The sequence below is a fragment of the Phaethon aethereus genome, assembly GCF_964289735.1.
Source record: "Phaethon aethereus genome assembly, chromosome: 3".
NCBI lineage: Eukaryota > Metazoa > Chordata > Aves > Phaethontiformes > Phaethontidae > Phaethon > Phaethon aethereus.
In genome coordinates, this window is record NC_138576.1 from 110,252,698 (window position 1) to 110,275,224 (window position 22,527).

The 22,527-nt window shown below is 46.8% G+C and overlaps 1 protein-coding gene across 1 annotated transcript in view; it reads left to right on the forward strand.

The window, feature by feature from the left end:
• Positions 1-20,670, forward strand: part of COQ8A (coenzyme Q8A) — a gene marked incomplete at its 3' end in the record, with an annotated part of 33,926 nt that extends 13,256 nt beyond the window's left edge. The window contains exons 4-14 of the mRNA XM_081997069.1: positions 555-629; positions 6,887-7,009; positions 11,080-11,165; positions 12,314-12,454; positions 13,662-13,743; positions 15,125-15,218; positions 16,095-16,236; positions 18,091-18,198; positions 18,953-19,018; positions 19,812-19,898; positions 20,377-20,670. Coding sequence (XP_081853195.1) covers positions 555-629; positions 6,887-7,009; positions 11,080-11,165; positions 12,314-12,454; positions 13,662-13,743; positions 15,125-15,218; positions 16,095-16,236; positions 18,091-18,198; positions 18,953-19,018; positions 19,812-19,898; positions 20,377-20,670 — 1,298 coding nt within the window. The remainder of the gene's footprint in view (positions 1-554; positions 630-6,886; positions 7,010-11,079; positions 11,166-12,313; positions 12,455-13,661; positions 13,744-15,124; positions 15,219-16,094; positions 16,237-18,090; positions 18,199-18,952; positions 19,019-19,811; positions 19,899-20,376) is intronic.
• Positions 20,671-22,527: the final 1,857 nt, after the last annotated feature.

Consider the following 22,527-nt stretch of genomic DNA (forward strand, 5'->3'; position numbering starts at 1 on the left):
CAACAAGCACATGGAAGTCAAAGACGGCTAATGAGCACAAATATACCTGAGTGCTTAGACAGTAGGGTCCCAGAGCCTTAAACTCTACAGGCAGTAGCTTCATCTAAATGCAGTTTTGCTTCCCCCTACTGTGGTGGCATGGTGGGGGGGTGAGGAAGTTCTGTTCTTTCCTGAGAATTGTACTTTGGGAACCATGTTTGTGAGCTTTCTTCCTCTCCTCCTTCTAAACCCCCTAGTTTGAGTCCACAGCAGGGCCTCATCCAGAGCACAGAGCTCTGAGTAGCGCTCGATGTGTTTTAGAAGAGCCTCCTGCCTGCTCGCAGGCTGACCTAGCCTGTGATACCTGGCTGGCAGGCTGAGCTGAGGTACAGAAGAAAATAGTTCAGTGTCAAACTTGAAGATGACTCCATTGCAAAAGCCAGGATGTTCTAATCAATCTGTTTTGATGTTGTGCATTTGACTGTGTGGCTTAAGGTTAATTACAAAAATGCCTCTCTACGTGGTTCAGAAGTTTTTTTTTTAATTCCGACCTGGGTCTTTTTCTTATTTTAAAGGACTAGCTGTTGGTCTTGGCATTGGGGCATTGGCAGAAGTTGCAAAGAAGAGCCTTAGACCTGAGGAACGCAATGGTAAGCCCTTTCTATATGCTCGTTCTTCCCCCTGGACTTTTTTTTTTTAATTTCCCAGACACGGTTTAAATGCATTTGCAAGATTTTATTCTTTTGACAGCTGGGACAGTGAGGCAGTCGGAATAACAGGGCGATGTGGGTAGTTCTTTTATTTTTATCATAATCCTTCCCCACCTGCAGACTCTTTCCAAGTATACCGCAACCTCATTATGTAGACAGGAATCATAGGTACATGCAAGAGAATGAGTTTATGCCAGCACAGTTCCTACAGCTTAATTTCCCACAGCCACCCATGAGTTTGAGTGTTATACCTGGGCCTGCTGTTGGATTGTCTTGACCTAACAAATTTTTTTCAAACTTTTTAGTGAAACCGTGTAGTTCTATCAGTATGGAAACTGTAGATGAGCCCTTATGTCTGAAAACTTTGTTGTTAGTGGTTGCACTCTGTTGGAAATTTTTAAAACACTTTAAATGCCCCGCCCAAAAAAAAGAACACCACACCAAAACCATACAACCCTACTCCCAAGCCAAAACCTAACACCGCAGCTGATGAAACACATTCCCTGTGGTTGGGGGACAGGGGCAAAGGAGGGTTGGTGTGCCACCCAGGACATTACTTATTAATGCTTGCATCTTTGTATTCCCTGTACAGCTAGGCAATGCAGAGCAGCCCAGCAGAGAAAAAGGATCCTTGGCAGAGAGTTGTTGTTACTTTCCATGACCCGAGGTGTTTGAGGCTGGGTGGATTTCCTTGCTTTGATTTAAAAACATGCATTCAGGCAAACATGGCCCATCCTGCAGAGAATCCTTGAAGGCTTTTGCTTTCAATGCTTGTGATGTTTGACAGGTTGTTCACACCTGTTGGAAGTTGATGATTTGCTTTGCTTTTAACAGAGGAGGAATTGCACAACTGTTGGTATTTCTCTGCTTGCCAGATTATTTTCTAATTGGGCACACCCCAAAGTAAAAACATGAGCTTGCAGAGCTATAAAACTTGAGGGAATAACAAGTTTCTCTTCCTCACAGCATGAGAAAGGATTCTTTAGAGGGCAACAGACACTTTTTTTTCCTCACAGTAAAGCAACTGCACCTTCAGACTTTCTTCTTCTTGCTATGGAAATGATTATTTTCCCCTGTAACTACAGCTTGGTGCCGGAAGCCTTCTCTGCAGCCTGAGTCATGCTTTGGAAAGAGTAATTTTCTTGAACGAACCTTGATTAAAGAATAAGGCAATGAGGGCTGCTGGCTTTGATGCTAGGCAAGGGAGTTAGAAAACGACAGCAGCAATATTGAGGTGAGGCAGAAGTAAAAGACTGTTTCAGCCCTTTTGCTCTCTTGGAGCTTCCTCAGGCTAAGAACACAGGAGGGTCTTCAGATGACTTGGCTACAGCCTCTAGCTAGTGTCCTTGGATGTGTTTTCCACAGGATTTTGCAGGTGGGTAAGGCTCCATGGGCTCTGTTCCTGCAAAAAATGCATGTCAGAGTGTACATGTATACATATATACTGTGGCTATGTACAGAGTTTTGAGTCCAAGACCCATTTTCTCTACTGTTCTGGCAGTACCAGCCTTAGTTGTTCTTGGGGGAAATACCTTGACATAGATACCTCTACATTTCTTTAAAAAATACCTCTGTACCCCTTTCACGATTTGTTTGAGGCATTTCTGTCCCAAGTTTTCTGGCTGCCAGCACCATAAGCTTGGGCTAAGACCCATCTCTGAGGATGACATACGGTTCTGTTCTCTGGAAGCTGGTAGAGGATGTCTTTTCTCTCCTCTATACTGCTGCAATATTAATAGTAACTTCTTGGCACCTTGAAGTTAAACAAGTGGGATATGTATATGCCCAAAGGCATGCCTAAGAATTTCACGCTCTCACTGGCATCCAGGAGTGATGGGAAAGAGCCTTCTCTTGGTTATCCTCATCTTGTCCAGTCACTACAAGTGGAAGTGTTTACACTTCTTTAAAATGGAGCTGGAAACACTAGTCCTTCAGTCACAAAACCACATGGCAGAAACTCCTGAGCTACAAGTGATCCTAGAGCATGGCTTGTACTTCTTTCCACTGCTGTTATCAAATGGAGAGACCACGAATGCCTACTCTCCTGCACATTCTCTAGCAACTGCACTAGTGCTGATCTGTCTTTTCCTGCTCGGTATCCTCATCCTTGTTTAGTAGCTACAGGGCCATTCCTCTTTCTCTGTCTCAGGTTGTCTCAGTTTCCATAAACGATTCACTTAAGGGATTTATCCTAGAACAAAAACACATGGTGCAAGAGTTTGAATTTCTCCCTTCTCCATCCAAGCCTGATGTCCTGGACATAAATTCATCCCACTGCCAAATTCCTGTGAGTAGGTGCAGGGTTTTGGGTGTTGTTTTGGTTTTTAAGTGCTTGAGAGCCTAATACTGCCCTCTTTAACTTCTTTAAGTGGCTTGGTCCATCTTATTCTTTTAAAAAGAGGATGGCTATACTTGATTTCCAGTGAGAATTTTCTTGGTAGGCTGATGTAGCTAATTAAAAATAACCTCCTTGGTCACTGATGACCTTAATGGCAGTCTCAGTATTTAGAGTGTGTATCTAAAGTGCAAGGCTGACATGGGGTGGGAATGGGAGGGTAGAATAAATTTCCAAGAATAAAAATGAACGAGTGCCTAGATAAATAGCTGCCATTACTAGTAAAGAGACCCTGGGTTCAAGGTCAACTTTATAACTTATTAATGACCTGTACCAGACTGTTCTACTAGGCACTGTGCAAATGCCAGGCCGGGCAGAGGCCCGAAGAGCTGGCAGCTGGCCTAGGTTTGAATGTAGAGTTGTTTTCTTATGCAAAGGAATAATGCCATCTCCTTGAGTTGTCAGTCCTAACTGTTTAGGCTATGTTCCTGACTCTTCCCTTGTCCCAAAGCTTGTTTGTTTCCCAAACCTCTCCCTTTGACAGTAGCAAAGGAGGTGGAAAAGCAGTGATACAGCTGCGACATGCACACACGTTTGGAAGGGTTCATGCTAATTCTGGATTTGGAAAGGAAAACATGGGTCAAACACTCCTGAGGGTGTCTGCTTGCTGCCTCTGCTGTGGAAGAGCTGACAGCCTCGAGGCACCATGGCTACAGGATCCTGCATTTCTGAGGTCTCCTTGTTGACACAGCTTGTTTAGACGTGACTTCTATTTGCCTTTTTTCTTTCCCTGATGAAGTAGATTAAAAAAACCCAACTGTTTGATTGGGAGGAAATGATTTGTAGCATCAAAAGGTGCCAGCCATCTTTGGGAAGAATATTTATATACTGAAAATCAGCATATTTCTTCATGAACTTGTGCTGGGTTTTATCCCCACTTCCTTTGCACCTAGCCTTAGAAGCCTATGTCTGTCTTCTCTCCATTTGCCATTTACATAATCCTGCTTTTGACTCTTGCTTTCAGGTCACCTTCTTGTTCAGGTCCACTTTTAGCAAAGTACATAAACAAGCAGCAGCTGATCATGTGCTGTTGGGCTCCCTAATGATCAGGTAGTGCCCCTCTGGGCTTCACTTCAATGAGAAGCATGCCAGGAGAAGAGGATGGGGAGTGCCTGTGTTTGGCTCTTGCTCTGATAAGACTCTTTTAAAATTGTCAGGGTTCACTGGCTTCTAGAGATGATTTTAATCATTAACTCCTTTATCCTGCTGCACACTTCAAAGGAGGATGTTTTTGTGTGCAGGTAGTGTGAAGAAAGGTAAAGCTTTGACTTGATACTTCCCCTAGCTCTTGTGTGTCTGATGGGGCTCATACAAGGGATTATTTGCTTCATCATTGCTAAGGACACAGAGTTTTCCTGATGGGACAGTGGGGATGGGATTGTTGAGAGCCAGAGCTCTGTTAGATGGCTCTAAGCACTCCTCTCTCCAGAGCCAGCTTTTCAAGTGGGCAAAGCCAGATCCTTCTGCTCTGCACAGCTCTACCTATTTATTCTCTCAGATTCCTTACATCCAGGATCCAGAGCAACATGTGCTGTGGGGATTGCTGTGTGTGATGCAAATGATGACTTCTGGGCCCCTTCTGCTTCTCTGCATCTTGCTGTCAAGAGCAGGATAGTTGTCCTGTGTGCTCCCTCATGGTGTTTTTATTCCTCTCTCCCCTTCATGTACATTCTTTACTTAGGATAGAGATTTGTACAGATAGATGTCCCACATACATTGCCATCTTGCTGCTCTCCCACGAAACAGGTAAAGGAGAGAGAGGAGGGCTGAAGGACAGGGGAGGGCAGTGATTGGCACCTCTGTGCACTGCCAGTGAGAGTTCAGTGGTATCACTTCTCTAGGGAAAGCTTTGTAAGCAAACCAGCTGCTTGCAGGGACTGAAGAGTGTCTGTCAGCTCAGTAACATGCTTAGCGCCTCGAGAAGGTTGTACCAAGTTGTGTGAGCCACCAGAGTTTCAACAGCAGCTACTTCAGTCTGACTCTTGCTTCTTTTTCCTGTCCTCTGGCAGGTCTAAGCTTCCTCAGTATACCTTCCTGAGAGCTAGCTGGAGGTGGAGAGGATCTCTTACTGGCTGTAGTCACTACATGACACATCAGTCATTTCCATCTGCTTGAGATCTTCAGGGCTGTTACAGCTACTGTGCCTTTTTGGGGTCTGCTTGTTGTATATGGGGGCTTCAGCTGTTCCATCCTTAGTACCCTTTCTTCTGAAGTATTAAAAAAAAAAAAAAAAAGATGTAGTTCCAAGATCAGCATACCAGCTGTGGGCCCTGCAGCCTGGCTGTAAGACCTGACCTTCCTCCTGCTTGGCTGTCCATCAGCAGAAGCTGATCTGCAGCCCCAAGAGAAAGGGTTGGCGGCTGCCTGCGTGGCCCCTCTGTCCCTGCTCTACTGGGCATTGCCCTGGAAACGAAGTTTTGGGTTGCTTCTCCCAAAGGGACCATGAAATGGAATCAGGGAAACGGAATCAGGGTCTCCTTCCCTCCCTCTTTTTTTTTTTCTTTTTTTTTTCTTTTTTTTTAAAGTGGAGGGGAAGTGCTACTTATGCCACATAAAACCCATGTTGCATACTCGGAACTGTGGCACTGTGTGTGGCTGCAGTGATCACTGTTGAACGTCAGCCTTTACCCATTCTTGGGGACAGGAATGTGTGTGTTTGAGTATGTATATTTTGGGCCTTGTTCTGTGCAAGCTGATGCTTGCGTAACTGCTGATGGGAGTAAGGACGGAAGGGTTTGGCCTCCTCCCTGCACAGCCTCTACATGCAGTCAGACCAAGTGACTAGCTACTTTGAGATGTTCTTCTGTTTAAGGGCAGCATCTTTGTCAGTAGCAAGGTGCCCATAAGAACGTGGTGAGGAACACCATGCATGTGTGAGGATGTAAAAGGGAAAAAAGGTTGGCAATCTTGACAACAGGAACAAATTTCCTTTCCAGCACAATTATCCAAGAGCATAGTGAGGACTATCTCCAGCCTCCCTGGATTTGACTAGCTTGATTAACCTCATCACATATGTACAATCCGCTGCTTTTTCAAAATGCTGTATGCAGCTATGGTGTTGGAAGAGTTTCTTTTGCCTGTGCATCAGGAGACAGTAAATTTCCATTTGATTAGGAAAGAATGTTATTGTGGACTTGGAGATGGGAAGGTTGTGCCTGCTCTCTACAGATGCCTAGTGCACACTCTGGATGTGCAACTGCACAGCAATATGTGTTTATGAATCTGTTTCAGGCAAGAATTACTGGGTATGAGAAAGGAGGTTTGGTGCTGGTGTGAATCCCTGCTCCCACCCTCAGCAGTGCCAGCTACTTTTCAGTCTATCCCAGTGTGCTGTCAAAGCTTTTGACAATTCTTCCTTGCTGTGGCTCATCCCTACTGCTCTTCTGAGGCTATGGCTGCACTGCAGCCTATGGCGTGGGATTTGGGAGACCTTTACATAGTGTTTTAGGCTGAGCTAGCTGGCATAGCGAGTTCAAGCACCAAGATCTGCCCAGGATCCTGGACAGTTTGCATAGCCTGGATAGACAGCATGGATGTCTGTACTGGTGTGACTTGCTGCTGTAGGCCTTCAAGCCAGCAGTGTCCAAGTAAGCACAAGACACGTGTGTCCAAGTGCAGTCCATGCTCCTGGGTTGCAGTGAAGGCACGGAGTGTAGTCCTAGTTTGTTTGCGTTTGTGTGGTTTGTTTGTGTTTTTTTTTTTTCCCCCTGGGGAAGGGAAAATCTGTTGAATGTGGACTAACACAATGGATTGAGCTCACTGAGGTAAGGGTGCTCTTCATCCATACGCTTTCTCTCCTCAGGAAAGAAAGCAGTGATGGATTCCAGCCCGTTCCTGTCGGAGGCCAATGCAGAAAGAATTGTGAGAACCTTGTGCAAGGTCCGGGGAGCAGCACTGAAGCTGGGACAGATGTTAAGCATCCAGGGTAAGTGGTAGCTATCCTCAGCACTGCTGCCAGGTGGAGCAATTGATTTCTTGTGATACGTGGTCAGCTGTCTGTAATCAGTGTCAGGTGGATGTGGAGAGACTAGACAAGTGGCTTTCTCATGTGAGAGCAGTGATGGAGATATGTTTGATTCAGTTCAGTCTAATCCCAGTATGAAATAACTAGATGTGTGCGCTATATACCACCACTTTCCCAATGCCCGTATTGTGTCAGGCACACAAGTGAAATTGGTTGAAAATAAGGTGATGCTCTCTGAATTTTAATGCCTGTGTTGAAAGCGATTGTTGAGAAGCAGGGCTATATCATGCTCTGTATACAGGTGTCCTGCTAGGAAGGAGAACAATGACAAGAACACAATCCTGTTCTCTTGTTCACCAACAGTGGTCAAGGTTATATCCACAGCCCTCTCGCATTACAGCATGTTTATGGTTTCCATGTTTTGTTGTACTGAAGCTTTGCTGGAAAGGCCAGTATGGCTGATCATCTTAACAGGTATAAACCACTCATTTTCATCTTGAGAAGGCTTCAAACTGGTACTTACTCCATCAGGCTCTGAAGTCAGTGACCACAGGTGAAGGCATTAGTGACATCAGTGTCTGCACTGAACTTGTTAGATTACTCCTGGAAGATAGCAGGTGTGTTGAATTCAAACCTTATCTGGACATGTTCATTTCACCTTCCTGCCCAACTTGATAGGGAAGGGAAAAACCAGTCAAAAATAGCTGTTACACTTGTCTGGAAATAGCTTTCAAGATGTCACTGAAACTGAGTCAGTGTCTGAGTGCTTGAAGTACTTGGCTTGCTCGGCTTGTGCTTCTACTTAAATTTTTGTAGGTGTTGACTAATGAGGATGGATCTAGTATTGTATTAAATAACTGGGGCTAGCCAATAAAGGGAGACCAGCTCCCTGTTCCAGAGAACCCTCATTGTGGCATTTCGTCGTTCTTCATTTGCTAATCACTTGGTTTAGGCGTGTGCCAGGCTGATGTCAACATTAACAAACCTAGGTGGGAGGCAGCAGCTGCTGTGTCAAAGGCTACCACCCATATGCTGTTTTCTCACCCTCTAGAATCTGCTAGGTGCCAAAGACTGATGGTTCACAGTGTAGATCCAGGAGGAGCTCTTGTGCTCCTTGCTTTCTGTGGCCAGTGCTTCTGGTATGTGGGGTGAGTGCCTGGAAATCAGCTCTGAAGTTAACTTGTCTACCATAGGTGGAGATTAATTGAAAATTCTTAAGACACTATTGAGTTGCACCTGATGTGTCCCTAGAGCCTGGTCACAGCTGCCCTAGGCTTGGATGTCAGTGAAGAGGGAATAGCTGTGAAAGGCCAGCTCTGAGGAGCAGAAATGCTCTGGATTTTTGTCATTTGTCTGTTCTCTCCTAATGTTACTGAGCTCTGGCAGGAGTGTCAAACACTTGCGGATTGACTTCACTTGGGTGTCAAGAACATACAGGCCTTTAGCAACTTCAGTGGCACTGCCCAGCCCTCGTTTGACTCTTGTGATGAGTGTGTGGAGTGCTGCAATGCCTGGCGAGAACATAGGCCCCTGGTAACCTTGCTGAGGGACAGCTGTGGTGAAATAAGGTAGACACTTCCAACAGTGTGGAGTATCTGGTTCTTGGGCTGGCTGTTTGGACAGGAGGGTTTCACACAGTTCCTGCCACTTCATGGGCTTCTTTGTGGCCTGGTGAGTTTTTGAATTGGCTTCTTTGATTAACAGGGATGTGTGCTAATTGAGCACAAGGGCTCTGTTGCCTTGTCCAAGTGAACTAAACCACCCAGAAGTTACAAAGCAGTGTCCTTAAACCCTGATGTCTGCTTCTGGGAGTCAGTGTATTTGTTGGGCACCCACATTCCTGGAGGTCATGCTCAGAAAGGATGCCAAGGGCCCAAAATTACCCCATGTTCTGGGGCATGTGCTATGGAAGATGTTGGAAAAGCAGCTGCATTTGCCTTGCCTTGCCTTGCCTTGCCTCTTGCTTTGTGTTTTGTTCTGGTAGGGCCTCATCAGTTTACCACAAAGACGTAAAACCTTGTTCATCAGCATGTTGTAAGCCTCGTTTTGTCAGAGTTGCCTCCGCAGCATGACTGATTTTTAACACTGCTGTTGAGTTTCTGTACAGTCAACCTGGACTTGCAGGTTTCTTGGCTATTTGGTGTTGCACTAATGAACAAAGTGGTGGTCAAGCAGCCCCAGTTAAGAATGCCCTCTCAGACTAAAGGTTGAAATAATCTTGTGAGTTTACTGGATGTCAGCAGTAAGCAAAATAACAGAAGTTAATCCTAAATGTCTGTGGCAGACCCTGATACCTTGACACAAATGACTTCTTGGAAGCAAGAGTCACTTTTAGTGAGGTCCATTCTCTTTCTGCACAGTCATCCTAGGAGGTGCAGGTTATCATGTTACAGCATGGTGGCTAGTATTTTCACATACCCCTGAGAATAGTTTTGGTAATGTTCAGAGGCTTGGCAGTGATACACCACTGATGATAGAGCAGAAGTTTCTTTCAGTGTTTGGAATGTGCATGCAAATGCAATGTCTAGCCTTCTTGCAGGGTTATAACGTCACAACGGGAGTTTTACTCACTGTTCCTGAGAAGCCTGTTAATCTCTGTCTTGCAGTGACAGAATGGGAGCTCCTCTTATGAGCTCCTGTTGATTCCACAGTGGGATTTTGTTAGTAGTTTTAAATGCTGCTCATGGCTTCAGTGGGAATTTCTAAAAAATGCTGAGTGTTAATGTCATGTCTCTGCATTATGTATCTTTTCCTTGTCATTCCTTTCTACCCCTCTTTCCAGAACAGTGCTCTTAAGGTAGCTGTTTGTTTCTTGTTTCCTGGGATAGACTCACAGGTGTACGTGCATTTGTAAATGCAGAGGAATGATAGATTTTTATTTGAATGTCACAAGTGCGTGTTCTCAAGATTAAGGCTGGTAGCTTGGACTTTTTTCCAGTGTTGGGAGAGCAGCAGATAAATCTAATTTCTCCATAAGTCTTTATGAAATGAAAAGTTTGCCAGAACTGGTGGCTTTTCTCTGTGCTGTTGTAGAAGCCTTTGCTCAAAGGAGAGGACTATATCTTTCAAGATGCCCTATCCCTTCCTCTTTCTTATGAGAGTAAATACTTGCTTGCTAAATCCTTCTGGCTCTTAAAATAACTTACTCTTGGCTCGGCTGTGTTTTCTGCCCACTTGTAGTTGCTTTGCATTTGGGTGGTTATTTACAGTAGCAGATGCTGATTCCTGATTTCTCCAAGAGTTCAATACTTGCATAAGTGGTGTTTTACCATTGCACAGCTTTCTATAGAAGTTGCTGCCCCTTAAAATGAACTGGTTTATACCACACCATGAACCTGGGAGTGTTGGGATGACTCTCCAGAGAGTTCCTTCTGTGACCTGTGTTTCCATCACCCAGTGGCCTCTCCTAGGCCTGAATGCTGTACTGCTGTCAGCAAGAAGGTGGGCTGGTGGGTGACAGAGGCTGTGCAGAGCACTCTGCTCTTGGGTTTGTGCAACTTGCCATCACACTAAAAGCCTCTGTGCTGGGCAGAGCTGCCCACTGCTCTCAGCAGTGCTGCTGGACAAAGCCAGGGAACACTATGACAGCTGATGCTTGATTCCAAAGCATAAGAAGTTTCTTGGCATGCTTTCTAGCATACCCATACTTGTATTTCCCTTGGTAATTGGGAGGGGGTGCACAGAAACTTTCTCCTGCTGCAGCAGGAGGGTAGCTTAGGAGATGTTGGGGTAATATACAGGGTTTTTTTGCAAGAGTAAAAAGGAAGGAGGAGCTTTTTCCCCTTGTTTTGATACTCGTGCACAGGACTTTTGGCTCATTTCTAAAGGTGTGATGCCTCCGGAGGTGCGTCTCAGGTGCTAATTCTGGGTTTGGAGAGTTTCTGAACTAGAATTACTTACAGAACCTTCACTGGGGTATGCTTGGGGGCAGGAAAACCTGGCTTGTCTGAATGCAGGTGCATGTTTCTTTATGTGCTGAAAAAGAACTGGAGAATGCCTGCACTGACTGCCCTGTGCTTTTCCCTTGGCAGATGATGCCTTCATCAACCCCCATCTCCAGAGGATTTTTGAGCGTGTACGTCAGAGTGCTGACTTCATGCCGATAAAGCAGATGATGGTGAGGACTATTCCTTCTTGCTTATCCGGGGAGGAGGGACAATAACAGAATAAGTGTCACCTGTGACATACCCTAGTAAGGGAGGTGGATGGGGATTTTTAAGAGTTTTCTTTCAATAATGCTGCATATTTTCAATTGTGGCTAACTTCTGATTCCTTCTTTCAATTATGTGCTGCCTTTTCTCTCCAAAACCTTTAAACTCAGCTCTAGACAGAGGGGAAAAATGCAGGGTCCTGAGACCGCATTCAGACAGGACCTGAAACGCAATGTCCTGAGACTATGCCGATGGAACAGGGTGTTGCATGCAAATATGATAATAGGGTTTTGTTGAATGTAGCCTCCTCTTCTGTTTCCTCTCTCTTGTCTTTCTCATGGGTGTTAAGTCAGTGTCTAGAAGTGCCTACATCCCATTTTAGAAATAGACTTATAAGGCTTAGTCTGATGGAAAATTAACAGCAACTTTGTCCGTCCTTTTTGGGTTAAATCTAACCCACCATCAAGAAGAGCCAGAATGAAGCAAACTAAGTTTGCTTTCCCCAATGTACATGTTCTCTCTTTCTCTCTACTTCCCTCTGTAAATTAAGATGTGAAGGGTGATGCAAAAGGAATTGCCAGCACTACCTATTTTCTGAAAGACACTGAGCAGAGCCAGAACTTAAATATGGCAGTCTGGCAGTGTAGCAAAAAAAGCTGTTAAAGCAGGCTGTGATGTTTAATTGTCAATATTACCTTAAAGAGAGTCACTCTTGCACGCCTGAATTGCTTCTTTTCAGCTTGGCAGCATGATGAAAGAGGAGAAGTATCTAACTATGTGCTCACTTTCTGGAAGACACCAAGTGGCACCAAAAAGGGGATTTTTGCACTGCTAAGGCAGCAGTGTTTGTGCTCAAGACCTGTGCTTTAGGCTAGAGCAACAGAGCCTCACACAGATCTGAGCAGCATGTTTAGTGCTAGGGGAGTACTGGTGGCTGGACCACTCCTCGTGATGGTGTGCAGTAAGGAGGAAGGGAGGACAATCTAGAAAGCAGGGTACAGGCACTCAGAACTGCTACAGGCTGTGTGAGTCACCTTAGAGGAACGTCATTTCCAACAGGGAAAATCTTAAATTTTTTGTTTCCCATACCCTGATGCTTTCTTTTTATTTGTAGAAAACTCTGAACAATGATCTTGGCCCCAACTGGAGGGATAAACTGGAGTCCTTTGAAGAACGCCCATTTGCTGCTGCTTCAATTGGTCAGGTTCACCTGGCACGTTTGAAAAATGGCAAAGAAGTTGCCATGAAAATCCAGGTGAGCTTTACAGACCAGCCTTGTCTGTGCCTCATAGAAGGTCAGGGGAGCTGCGTAAGTACGTTTACTGCTAGACAGATAAGAAACATTTTAATGCAAGTGAAAATTTTGGTCCAACAATATCTTGCCTAGTGCAAGCAAAGGGGAAAGACAGAAAAGGTTTTGTAGCTTGAGCCAGTCTCTGACTCCAGTTGAGTGGGAGATGTCTTATAGGTATACCTCTGCAGCCTGGGGATAACAGTGGTGAGGGACTGCTTGTACTTTTAGGGCTATATGCGAGGGTCCTACCTGCTCCACAGGTCAGTCCCCTCTCTGGGATGTGCACATGCCATATGCCCCTTTCTGGCCACAGCCCAAAGGTTAAAGAATTTTTAAGTGGCATGCAGGCACTAACTGTTGAGCAGTGGCAGTCTGATGATGCAGGAGGCTATTCCTCAACTCACACTAAAGCTGTCAGCAACTTCAAGCAGGCATTTCTAACAGAATTAAGTTCTAGAGCTGAAACTCTTTGTACAGCATGGTTTATAATCCAAAGGAGTGAGGTCCCTTGCTTACTGAGCAGGGTCCTGTGGAAAGCTGGTCATCTGGTTGGTCTTTTTTGTAAAGTGGGGACACTTTAGAAACAACATGGATGGGGACTGGTGTTGTCGTCTTAAAGCCATTTGTATCCAAAGTACTCTCTGAAGTTAGGCCAAGGTAATAGCAACAGAAAGCTAAGCCTGTGGCATCAGCACACATTCTGCTCCACAGCAGTGTAGGCTGGTTCCCTTGTAGACAGACAAGGTGAGAACAGAAGGAGGCACCTTTGCCAGGCCTGGGCTGGGGCCTCACCGCTTGCCCTGCTGCTGCTGTGTGTGAAACACTGGGCCTGTCAGTGGCATGTTCTTTTGGCTGTGGTAAGGAAGTGACTGACTGTGATAGCTGTTGTGGGAATTGTGTGTTTGAGAACCTTTCATGTGTTGGAAGAGTCTCTGTCAGAGGATCTGAATAAGCTGTTCTGGTTGCAAGCTGCATCTTAGCATGTCTATCTGTCCCGTTTTAGATGCTGGGCTTGAAATAAGCTTTCAGAGGAGGGCTGTGTGGCTCAGGTATGCCCTGGTTCATTGCCAGGCTATAGGTGGCTGTGTTGGGGGGGTCAGTGGATGTTGAGCTGGAAGGTGTTTTTATCTTGCTCATCAACACTGTGCTCTCCCATTCTGTCCTGCAGTACCCCGGAGTCGCCCAGAGCATCAACAGTGATGTTAACAACCTGATGACTGTCCTGAGCATGAGCAATATTCTCCCTGAAGGTAAAGACAGAGACCCTTGGCAGGCTCTGTGTTCCTGCTGGCACATGTTGAGTTCTGCCAACCCCTTACGAGCAGTGCATTGCATCCTTTTCTCCATAGACTGGAGGAAGGAAACAGCCTTGAGGAAACAGTGAAAAGGACTTAAGAATTGCTAAGTCTGCCCAGGAGCAGATCTTCTGCAGAAAGCAGGAGAGGTAGTAGATGTGGGCAGTGGGTGCAGGGCCAACTTGGGGAACAATGCTCTGCTCCCCTCTCCTGCAGCAGAGCTGCCACTGCCTTTGCTGGGCGTGTACCTGCTCCAGTGTCCACTCAGTGGGATGGGAACTGCACCCATGTTGGTTTTTCCTGGCCATGTATATGCATGCACCTGCCAGAGTAATGTGCATTTGTCTCTGTGTGTTCTTCATAGTGGAGGACCCATAGGGACTCCTGGCAAAGTATAAAGTGCCTGGGTATACTCACTCTTGATGGCTTCCTAGGCACGAAGCATGGGCAATCTTGCCTTGTCCCTGTTATTTTCTGATACATTTCACAGAACTCATTCTTCTCCATGTTTGCTGTAGCCCTCCATGCCTACCATTTTCTGTTCTTCCCAGTCAGAGTTGTAGTCAGGTGGAGAACTGTCAGACTTGGAGCTTGCTTGGTGTCCCACCACATGGATAAGTCCCTTTTCCCACAGGGATGTGGCATTCTCCTTTTTCCAAATACCTGTCTGCAGCAGCTGTAAATCTTAGTGGGACTGTACAAATACTGCTTTAAAATCAGGCTGGGTGCTGACAAAATCTGGGACTGTTCTCTGTGGTGGCTGGGCAGGGCCCTGCACAGGCTGCTGCAGTCCCAGCCGTGTCTGGCCCCAGAGTAGATCAGTTTTCCAGCTCCAAGACTGAGAAGACTGGACTTGGCAACTCAGGCCCTGGCTTTGTGCTGCTGCAGTTCACAGCTTTAGTCCTGCTGACTGCTTCAGCCTGGCAGTGCCTGCTCCCAGTTGTAGGCAGATATGGTTTGGAGCCTTTTTTGCTACTTTTACCCAGGTTAGTGTTTGGGTGCTTCTACTCCTTGGTGTGTGTCTCTGCACAGCCATGCCAGTACCAGGAACAGACAGCTTGGGCTGTGGGGTGGGAGCTGGGGAGGATGGAGCTCAGCTGTACAAGAGTGGTGTGGATGTACCTTGATTTAGGAGCAGCTGTGTAGCCTTGGTCTGGGATTACCTGCAGAACCTGTATCTAGTTGGAAATACTCTTTGGCTCTCTGGGGCCTCTTGTACTCTTCAGCTCGGAGTTGGCTGGATAGCAGGTTGCTCCTCAGCTGCAGCTCTGCAAGCTGAGCCTGAGGCCGTCCTTTTTTTCTAAGCCTACGCTTTTCTCTGCTGTTTGACTTTCAGGTTTGTTCCCTGAACATTTGATTGAAGTCCTGAGCAGAGAGCTGGCCCTGGAGTGTGATTACCAGAGAGAGGCTGACTGCGCAAGGAAATTCCAGTAGGTTCACACCACTGCCTTCAACCCCTCCTGCCTCTGTACGTGCATGTGAAATGCAGGAGAGGTTGCTTAACTTCAGGGACAGCAGGGAGATGGATGCTGTGCCCTGGGATGTAGCAGAGGGGAAGGGTGGTGTGTGTTTGTGGCCTGAGCTGTCCCCTAGAATTACCACCTTGTCTCAGCTAGGCATGTTTTCAGTCAGCTGAAACGTGATAGCATATCCTCTCTCCTTCAGTGCGAGCTTGTCCGTTTTGCCACGTGTGAAGGTACTGCAGTAACCCTTGAGGCCGGGTCACAGTGCTGTTCTGTGTACTCTTATGTCAGCCTGTTATAAGCTTCTCCCACCCTTTAGGAGGTTTTTCAGTTCAGCTCTCTTACATCAATTAATGCCACCAGCACTGCTGGCTCCCTTGGCTTGCTGTAGCAGTGGGGTCCAGATTATTTTTACACGAAGGCTGGATTAGGGAGAGCAGCTGGAGGCTGGGTGCCCCTCTTGCCCCTCTGCAGAACTGCTGCTGTGGCATTGCTCCCCTTGGAAAAGGCCCACTTCTTCCATGTGTGTAGTCTGGCCCTGAAGCAAAGCGGGGTGAGCAAAAGAGCCCAGTGCCCCTTAATGGGGGCTCCAGCCTGGAGCCCTCCTAATGTCACTGCTGTGGCAGGAGATGTGACCTCAGAAGCCAGCAGCAGCTGTAAGTCACTGGCCTGGTTTCTGGTGACTTGATCCCTACTGTAACTGCTGAGGAAAACATCTGGCAGCCTCAGCCAGGGTGTGGGGAGAGGTTGTGTGAAGGGGCTGTGTGCTGCACGAGGTGTTGCGGAGGGGCCCGTCTGTTCTCAGGGCTCCTAACTTTTTTTTCTTCTTTCTCTATCCCCTAGGGAGCTGCTGAAAGACCACCCCTTCTTTTATGTCCCAGGAATAGTGGATGAGCTGTGCAGCAAGCATGTCCTGACCACAGAGCTGGTGCCTGGCTTCCCCTTGGATCAAGCTGTAGGACTGAGCCAGGAGATTCGAAATGAGGTACTGTGGGGGTGGTCTTGGTTCTCCCCTGGCTCAGAGCAGCATGCTCGGCTTGCCTGGTGACTGATAGACCAGGGGAGGCTTTGTGGAAGGGCAAACCCTGAGCAGTGCAAAGCAGGGCTGGAGTTGGGGCCTGTCTGGAGCCTCTCGAAGATTTCCGTGTAGGGAATTTGGCAGTGATGGTGGAGTGTCCTCAGGCTGGTCTAGGCCTTGCAGGTGCCAGCGTTCAGCAGGGAGGGTGTGGAGGAGTGAATGGCAATGGTGGCTGAAGGTGAGGTAGCCTAGCTGTGTAACTCTTAGATGCCCTGTTTCTCTGACAGCCTTAAGATTGGGAGGGATTGACAGCTAGGGGAGAGGGGTCTTGTTTTGCAGCTGCTTTTTGGGGCAGGAGTGCAGTATCCTCTCCTGCCCTTGTGCAAGCATTTAGGTGTCATCTCCTCCTGCGGGACTGACCTGTGCTGCACTGGGCTGCTGGAAAAGTACCTCTTGGTAAACAGGAGGGGGGATGTGGGGATGGGTAGGCGGTGGTGCTGAATATAGCAAGGGATTGGAGTGCTGTGGTGGGACAAGCAGCTGCTCTAGTAGCAGAAATAACTGTCCTGGTATTTGGATTTTTAATTTTTTTTGTCTTGGTGTGAGCTGTCAGCTGTTAGCAGGTCACTGGGGAAGAGGGCAGAGTATGTTCCTCTAGATAAACAGATCTCAGTGCCATACTGGACTTGGAGCTATGCCAGAGCTGGCTCCCTGTGACCCCTGAGCCGTTTGTTCTTAGGGCTTGTCCTCTGAGCTGCTGTATCATCAGGGCTACTTTTAAAAGGCTGTGAGGTGGTTTGTTGCTGCAGGAGCAGCCCTTCTTTCCTATAAGTGACTGGCCTGTCTGACCCACAGCCTTCTGACACAAATGGCAGTGTCCTGTAGCAGGGTCTGGCTTGCATTTGGTGCTTTTCTCCCTCCCTCTTGGAGATGGTGTTTCACTCAGTTTTGCTGAAGAGGGGCAGAATGAGGCTGGTAGTTCTTCTGCTAAACAGGCTCCAGCTTAAATATCCTCACAGAAAAGCTCTGCTGCAGTCTGTAATATAGCAGTGGGCTCTTCAGGCACTGCTACTCTTGCTTCCCCCTTGCCTGTCAGTTCCAAGGTGTGGGTCTGCTGCTCCTCCCTCAAGCTGGGTCAGTGCTGAGCCCAGCAGAAGACTTTGTTGAGAAGTACATGGTGAGTGTGTGTATCTAGTGAAGACCTCTTTCAGTAATGGTTTGGACCTAGCTCCGTATGTTGTTTGGCAGCTTTAAAGGAGGAGACTCTCCTCTAGCTTCTTTGGGCCTTTATTGTAAAACTGCCCTGGAACTGCATCTCCTTTCCCGTGAGCTGCATTGTCTTTGTTTTGGCTAGGGTCCTGCAGGACCTTCCACCAGGGTAGGCTAGCTTCTGGATCCCTCTTTGCACTGTGAAGATGTTCCTTTGCTCACAAAGCAACAACCAAGTGCGTAGTCAAAGCTGGGCAGGTAAAAGGCAGGACCAGGACACAAGTAACACATGCAGTTGGACGACCCCTGGAGCCTGCTGTTCTCAGCTGCCAGGTACAGGGTAGCAGCCTCTGTGCAGGCACATCTTGAGGCTGAGCTCAGGCTGATGTAAAACTTGCATGGCATCTGTGCTGTCTGATAAGGATGTCCCTTGGCAGGTGTGGGCTGGGAGTTGCTGAAACTCCCTCTCTTCAGGAGTTTTGCAGCATGTAGCAGATAGTTCCTGCCAGCATGGTGATGTGCTCCCTGTGTACTACTGCCTGCTGTAAATTACACCTGTGAGAAGAGCTTACTGCCCTCTTGACTTGCTTCTTTCTCCCCTTGCTTTTCAAGATCTGTCACAACATCCTGGTCCTGTGTCTGCGGGAGCTGTTTGAGTTCAAGTACATGCAGACTGACCCGAACTGGTCAAACTTCTTCTACGACCCGCAGTCGCACAAGGTAAGCCCAAGCAGCTGCTGTTCTGCCTGTACAAGGGCTGGTATTCACCAGCTTTTGATTATTCCCCACTCCCAGAGCTTAATGAGCCCTTACTGAGATTCTCTCAAATTTCTGTCCTTGAGCCTTGGGCAGGTAGGATAGTGAAATCTGTCCCTTTGCCACTTGTTGTCACTTGGTCTGGGTAGGAGAGCAGGGCTCCTGTAACCCTGGCTGTCTGCCTATCTTTGGCCTTAGATCCAGTCGCAGCTACTTGCTTTGCCTCAGGGTCTGTTTTGAAGCTGGTCAGTGGGAAGTTGCAACCGGCAGTGTTCTACCAGGGTGCTCCTGAGCCAAATCTCTGTAGTTGAATGCTCTTGTTTTGTGCTCTGCTGAAGATAAGGGTGCCTGGGGAAGCAATTGCAGATGTCCTGCTTGTTGGTTTGGCTGCTTGCTTGTGCTCTGCAGGTCAGATGGAATTGCTTGTTCATCCCTGAGGTCGATGTTGGAACGTGCTGCTCTGTCCCCACACAGAAAGCCTGAGTAGAGTTATCAGCTGAGCAGATGTGACAATGTGAACACAGGCCATACCTCCTCTGCCATGTAGTAGCGCAAATGCTTGTGCTGCTGTCGGGGAATAAAGGAGATAGATAGGTTGAAGCTGAGTTGCAGTGGAAAGGCTCTCCAGCTAGCTGAGCTTCCTGAAGACAGCAGGAGTCTTTTTAAGGTCAGGCTCCACTTGAGGGGTTGACACTGCAATAGGTTTGTCCATTTCCAGGTGGCCCTGCTGGACTTTGGAGCAACACGAGGGTTTGATGAGAAGTTCACAGATGTCTACATAGAGGTGAGGACTTGCACTGTCTCCTAGAGTGCTGCACTGCGGGTCTTAGAGTGTTTTCAAAATTCTGCTTCTTTCTTAGCTGTATCACTTTGTACTTCAATCCACTTTGGGTGTGGGGGGGAAACAGGGCTGGAGGCAAGAGAGAGATCTCTCTTCCTGTTTCATCCCTACCATAGCCTTCGGCACGTCTGCTGCAAGACTCTGGCTACCCGAGCTTGGATGTTTAAATTGCACGACAAATATGGAGAACTATAATATTGCTTACGGGGAGACTCAGGCAGTGGAGCACTCAGAATTCAGTGATTTTTTTTTTTTTTTTTTTTTTTACATGAGGGTATGCATGAATTGCTTGTTCTGTTCACTGTCTCTTCCTGTGATTTCTAACTCGTTTACAGACTGATAAATTTATGTGAAGTTATATTGTGCTTCCTTGGTGATCACCATGTTCTGCACTTGATAAATGGAGCTGCAGGGGCCAGCAGACATCACTTAAAGTTTCTCACAGTTGGCTCATAATTTTATTGGGGGAGGGGCTGATTGATTTGTGAAGCTTTTCTGATGTCAGTTACGTTCTCTAGGCTATATGTAGCCCTTCTGGGAAGAGCACTGGAGAGCCAGCAGCTGTGCCTTTTTGCCAGTAGCTCTGAAACTGGCTAACATGCAGACCCCTGAAGATGAGGGCAGAGGCAAGGAAGTGAGCAGGCAGCACGTGTACCTGTAGCCTATGTAGTAGTTGTGTACTCAAAACATTTTTCAGTCATGCCCTAGCTCTCCTGAAAATGTTCCTCCTATTCAGGTAATCAAGGCAGCTGCTGACATGGACAGAGAGAGAGTACTGAAGAAGTCCATCGAAATGAAATTCCTCACTGGCTATGAAGTCAAGGTATGGAGCAGAAGGGTCTGCTTTTAGTGGTGGCCACCGATAAGTTTGTTGTGGGCCTGTGGACTTCCCCAGATTTCTTGATGTGGTAAAAGCCAATGTTGGTCTGAAAGCCCTGCTGATGAGGAGGAGGGTGAAGGGCAAAAAAGGTTTTAGCTTTTGTTCTCTCACCTCCTTTTGGTCAGAGCGGGAGCAGCAACAATGATACAGCCAGCCCCAAACCCACTGTCACTCCCCCAGGAAGTGGGTGATGACTGCTGAAGTTTCATGACTGGGCACATGGCCTTCTGGAAGGTTTAGTTGCTTGAAACTATATTAACCAAATGTTCATCAGCCTGTTGGGGGCTGGAGGTTACTTTTGCTGTGAGTTGGACTAGGTATGTCTCCTGAGCTGCTGCTGTTGGCACTAGCATTTCCTCTTTTCCTCCCTGGTGGTGAAGATGGCTAGCGATGTTACTTATGCCTCTTTCCTTTCGGGCAGGAAATGGAAGATGCCCACTTAAATGCTGTCCTCATCCTGGGAGAGGCTTTTGCGTCTGAGGAACCTTTCGATTTCGGCAACCAAAGCACCACTGAAAAGATCCATGGTTTAATCCCAGTCATGCTGAAGCATCGGCTTATCCCTCCGCCAGAGGAGACGTACTCTCTTCATCGGAAGATGGGGGGCTCTTTCCTTATCTGCACCAAACTGAAGGCCAAAATTCCCTGCAAAAACATGTTCCAAGAGGCATATAGCAACTATTGGAGCAGTAGGGGCAAGAAGCCAGAGGAGTAGTAAGAATGAACAAACATGTCTTGTTCTGAGGGCACAGTTCACCTGAGCCTTGCAGAGAGCGTTTTAGCCTCCCATGTGTTGCACCCCAGCTCTCCATCCTCTTGAGATGCAGCAGCCTGTGCCCTGGAAGCCAAGTGTGTGTTTCACAAGGACAAAGCTGTTCTTTCATGCTGTGTCTGTCCTACACTGACTGCCAGTACAGTCTGCAGCTTGCAGGAAACTATCTTCTTGAGTGCTTCTGTACTGTTTCGAGGCACCAGCCGACTACCCTGAATGCATTTTTAACATTGTGATGGTGGCTGCATATTGATTGGGTTTTCTAATGCGTAGGGGAAGGAAGACAAGAGCAGAATTTAATATTGAAACCTGTTTGTAATTCTCAAAAAATATTTTTTTTTAAAACTCTTCCCTCTTTCATGCTAAGGTGAAATTCAAGTAGTTTTCATACTGTGAATTACAGAATGAAATACTAAGGTGGACCCTACCACTGACACATTCAGCACCTTCCCCCCATTTTTGTAAGTCAGTCAGACAGTCAAGTGGTGGCAGTCTAAGAACCCTCCTGGATTTTACTGACACTGATGTAATGCAAGGGGGGGTGTGTGTGTGTGTACATAGGATGAAGTTTTATGCTTTCTGCCTCTTTCTGGCTTGCAAGCTAAACATAGGAAATATTTTAAAAATCTGGGAACTGAGTGCCAATCTCTTTTAAACACACATGTACACTCATACACCCCATCTCAGTTTGGGGAGTCAAATACGTAATCAACAGAGCTATATCTGAGCACAAATAGTGGGATTCTTCACTGTCTGGTAGGTATCAGCTTTCCTGAGGGCGAGTTAGATAAGCTACACCTCTGACACCAATTGCTTGCTGGACTCCTAACCAAGAACCTAGTCTGTCTGTGTTTCTGTAATGCACAACTAACTTACGGCAAGGCAGACAAACATGTAATGTCTCTCATGAGCATTTCATGCTTTTGCTGAAATGTCACACATTTAAAACCAGACGCACAGTTTTAAACTATTGGAGTCAAGGTAGGAAATTTACTTCCGTAGATTTTTGTACAAAGCCTGTACCTGTAAGACTTCCTGATTTCAATAAAAAAGTGCTTGTGCGGTGGGCCTTCTGCCTGCAGTTTTTTCATCTTCTGGGGCAGTGATGAATAGCCAAGAGAACCATGCCCTGTTCTGTGGGATAAACAGGAGCTGAGCAGAAGCAGCTTCCAAGTCTGCTCTTTGAGCAAACAACTGCAACAAGAATCACTACTACCCTTGTAAAGCCATCTATCTACGGCCTATTTATTCCTTCATCTTTCCATTGCAGCTGTGTCACTAGTGCTAACAGTGATGGTGACAAGTTTACCAGGAGCCAGAGGGACATCAGCCTGAACATCTGTCTGACCATGAAAATCCCTGGTAATTGACTTGTTTTCTTGTTTTCCTTTTTGGTTTAATCACTCTGTTACCAGTCTCCTGGACACAGGTCTTTTTTCCTTTCCTCCATTTGTGAAGAAAGAGGGGCTGTTGGAGTTGATGCTTACCTGGTACTAGTAAGGCAGATGATGTCCTTATTTTGCAAGTGCCAGGTATTTAGCAGCAAACTCAGCTTGTCCTACTCAGTTAACACAGCCCAGGAATGCAGAGCTTGTATGATCTTATACTTCAGTACACAAGAAATCCTGACTGCTGCCACTTCCAGAGGTAAAGAACAGGTAAGTAAGTAAATAAATGGTCTCTCTCATGGAGGGACCTTTGAGAAAGAGGAGACAGGTTATTGTATTCCTTTGCTCCAAGATCATAAACATATAAACTGCTTCATTTAAGTCTTGGTTGAGAAAGATCCAGTACTAAACT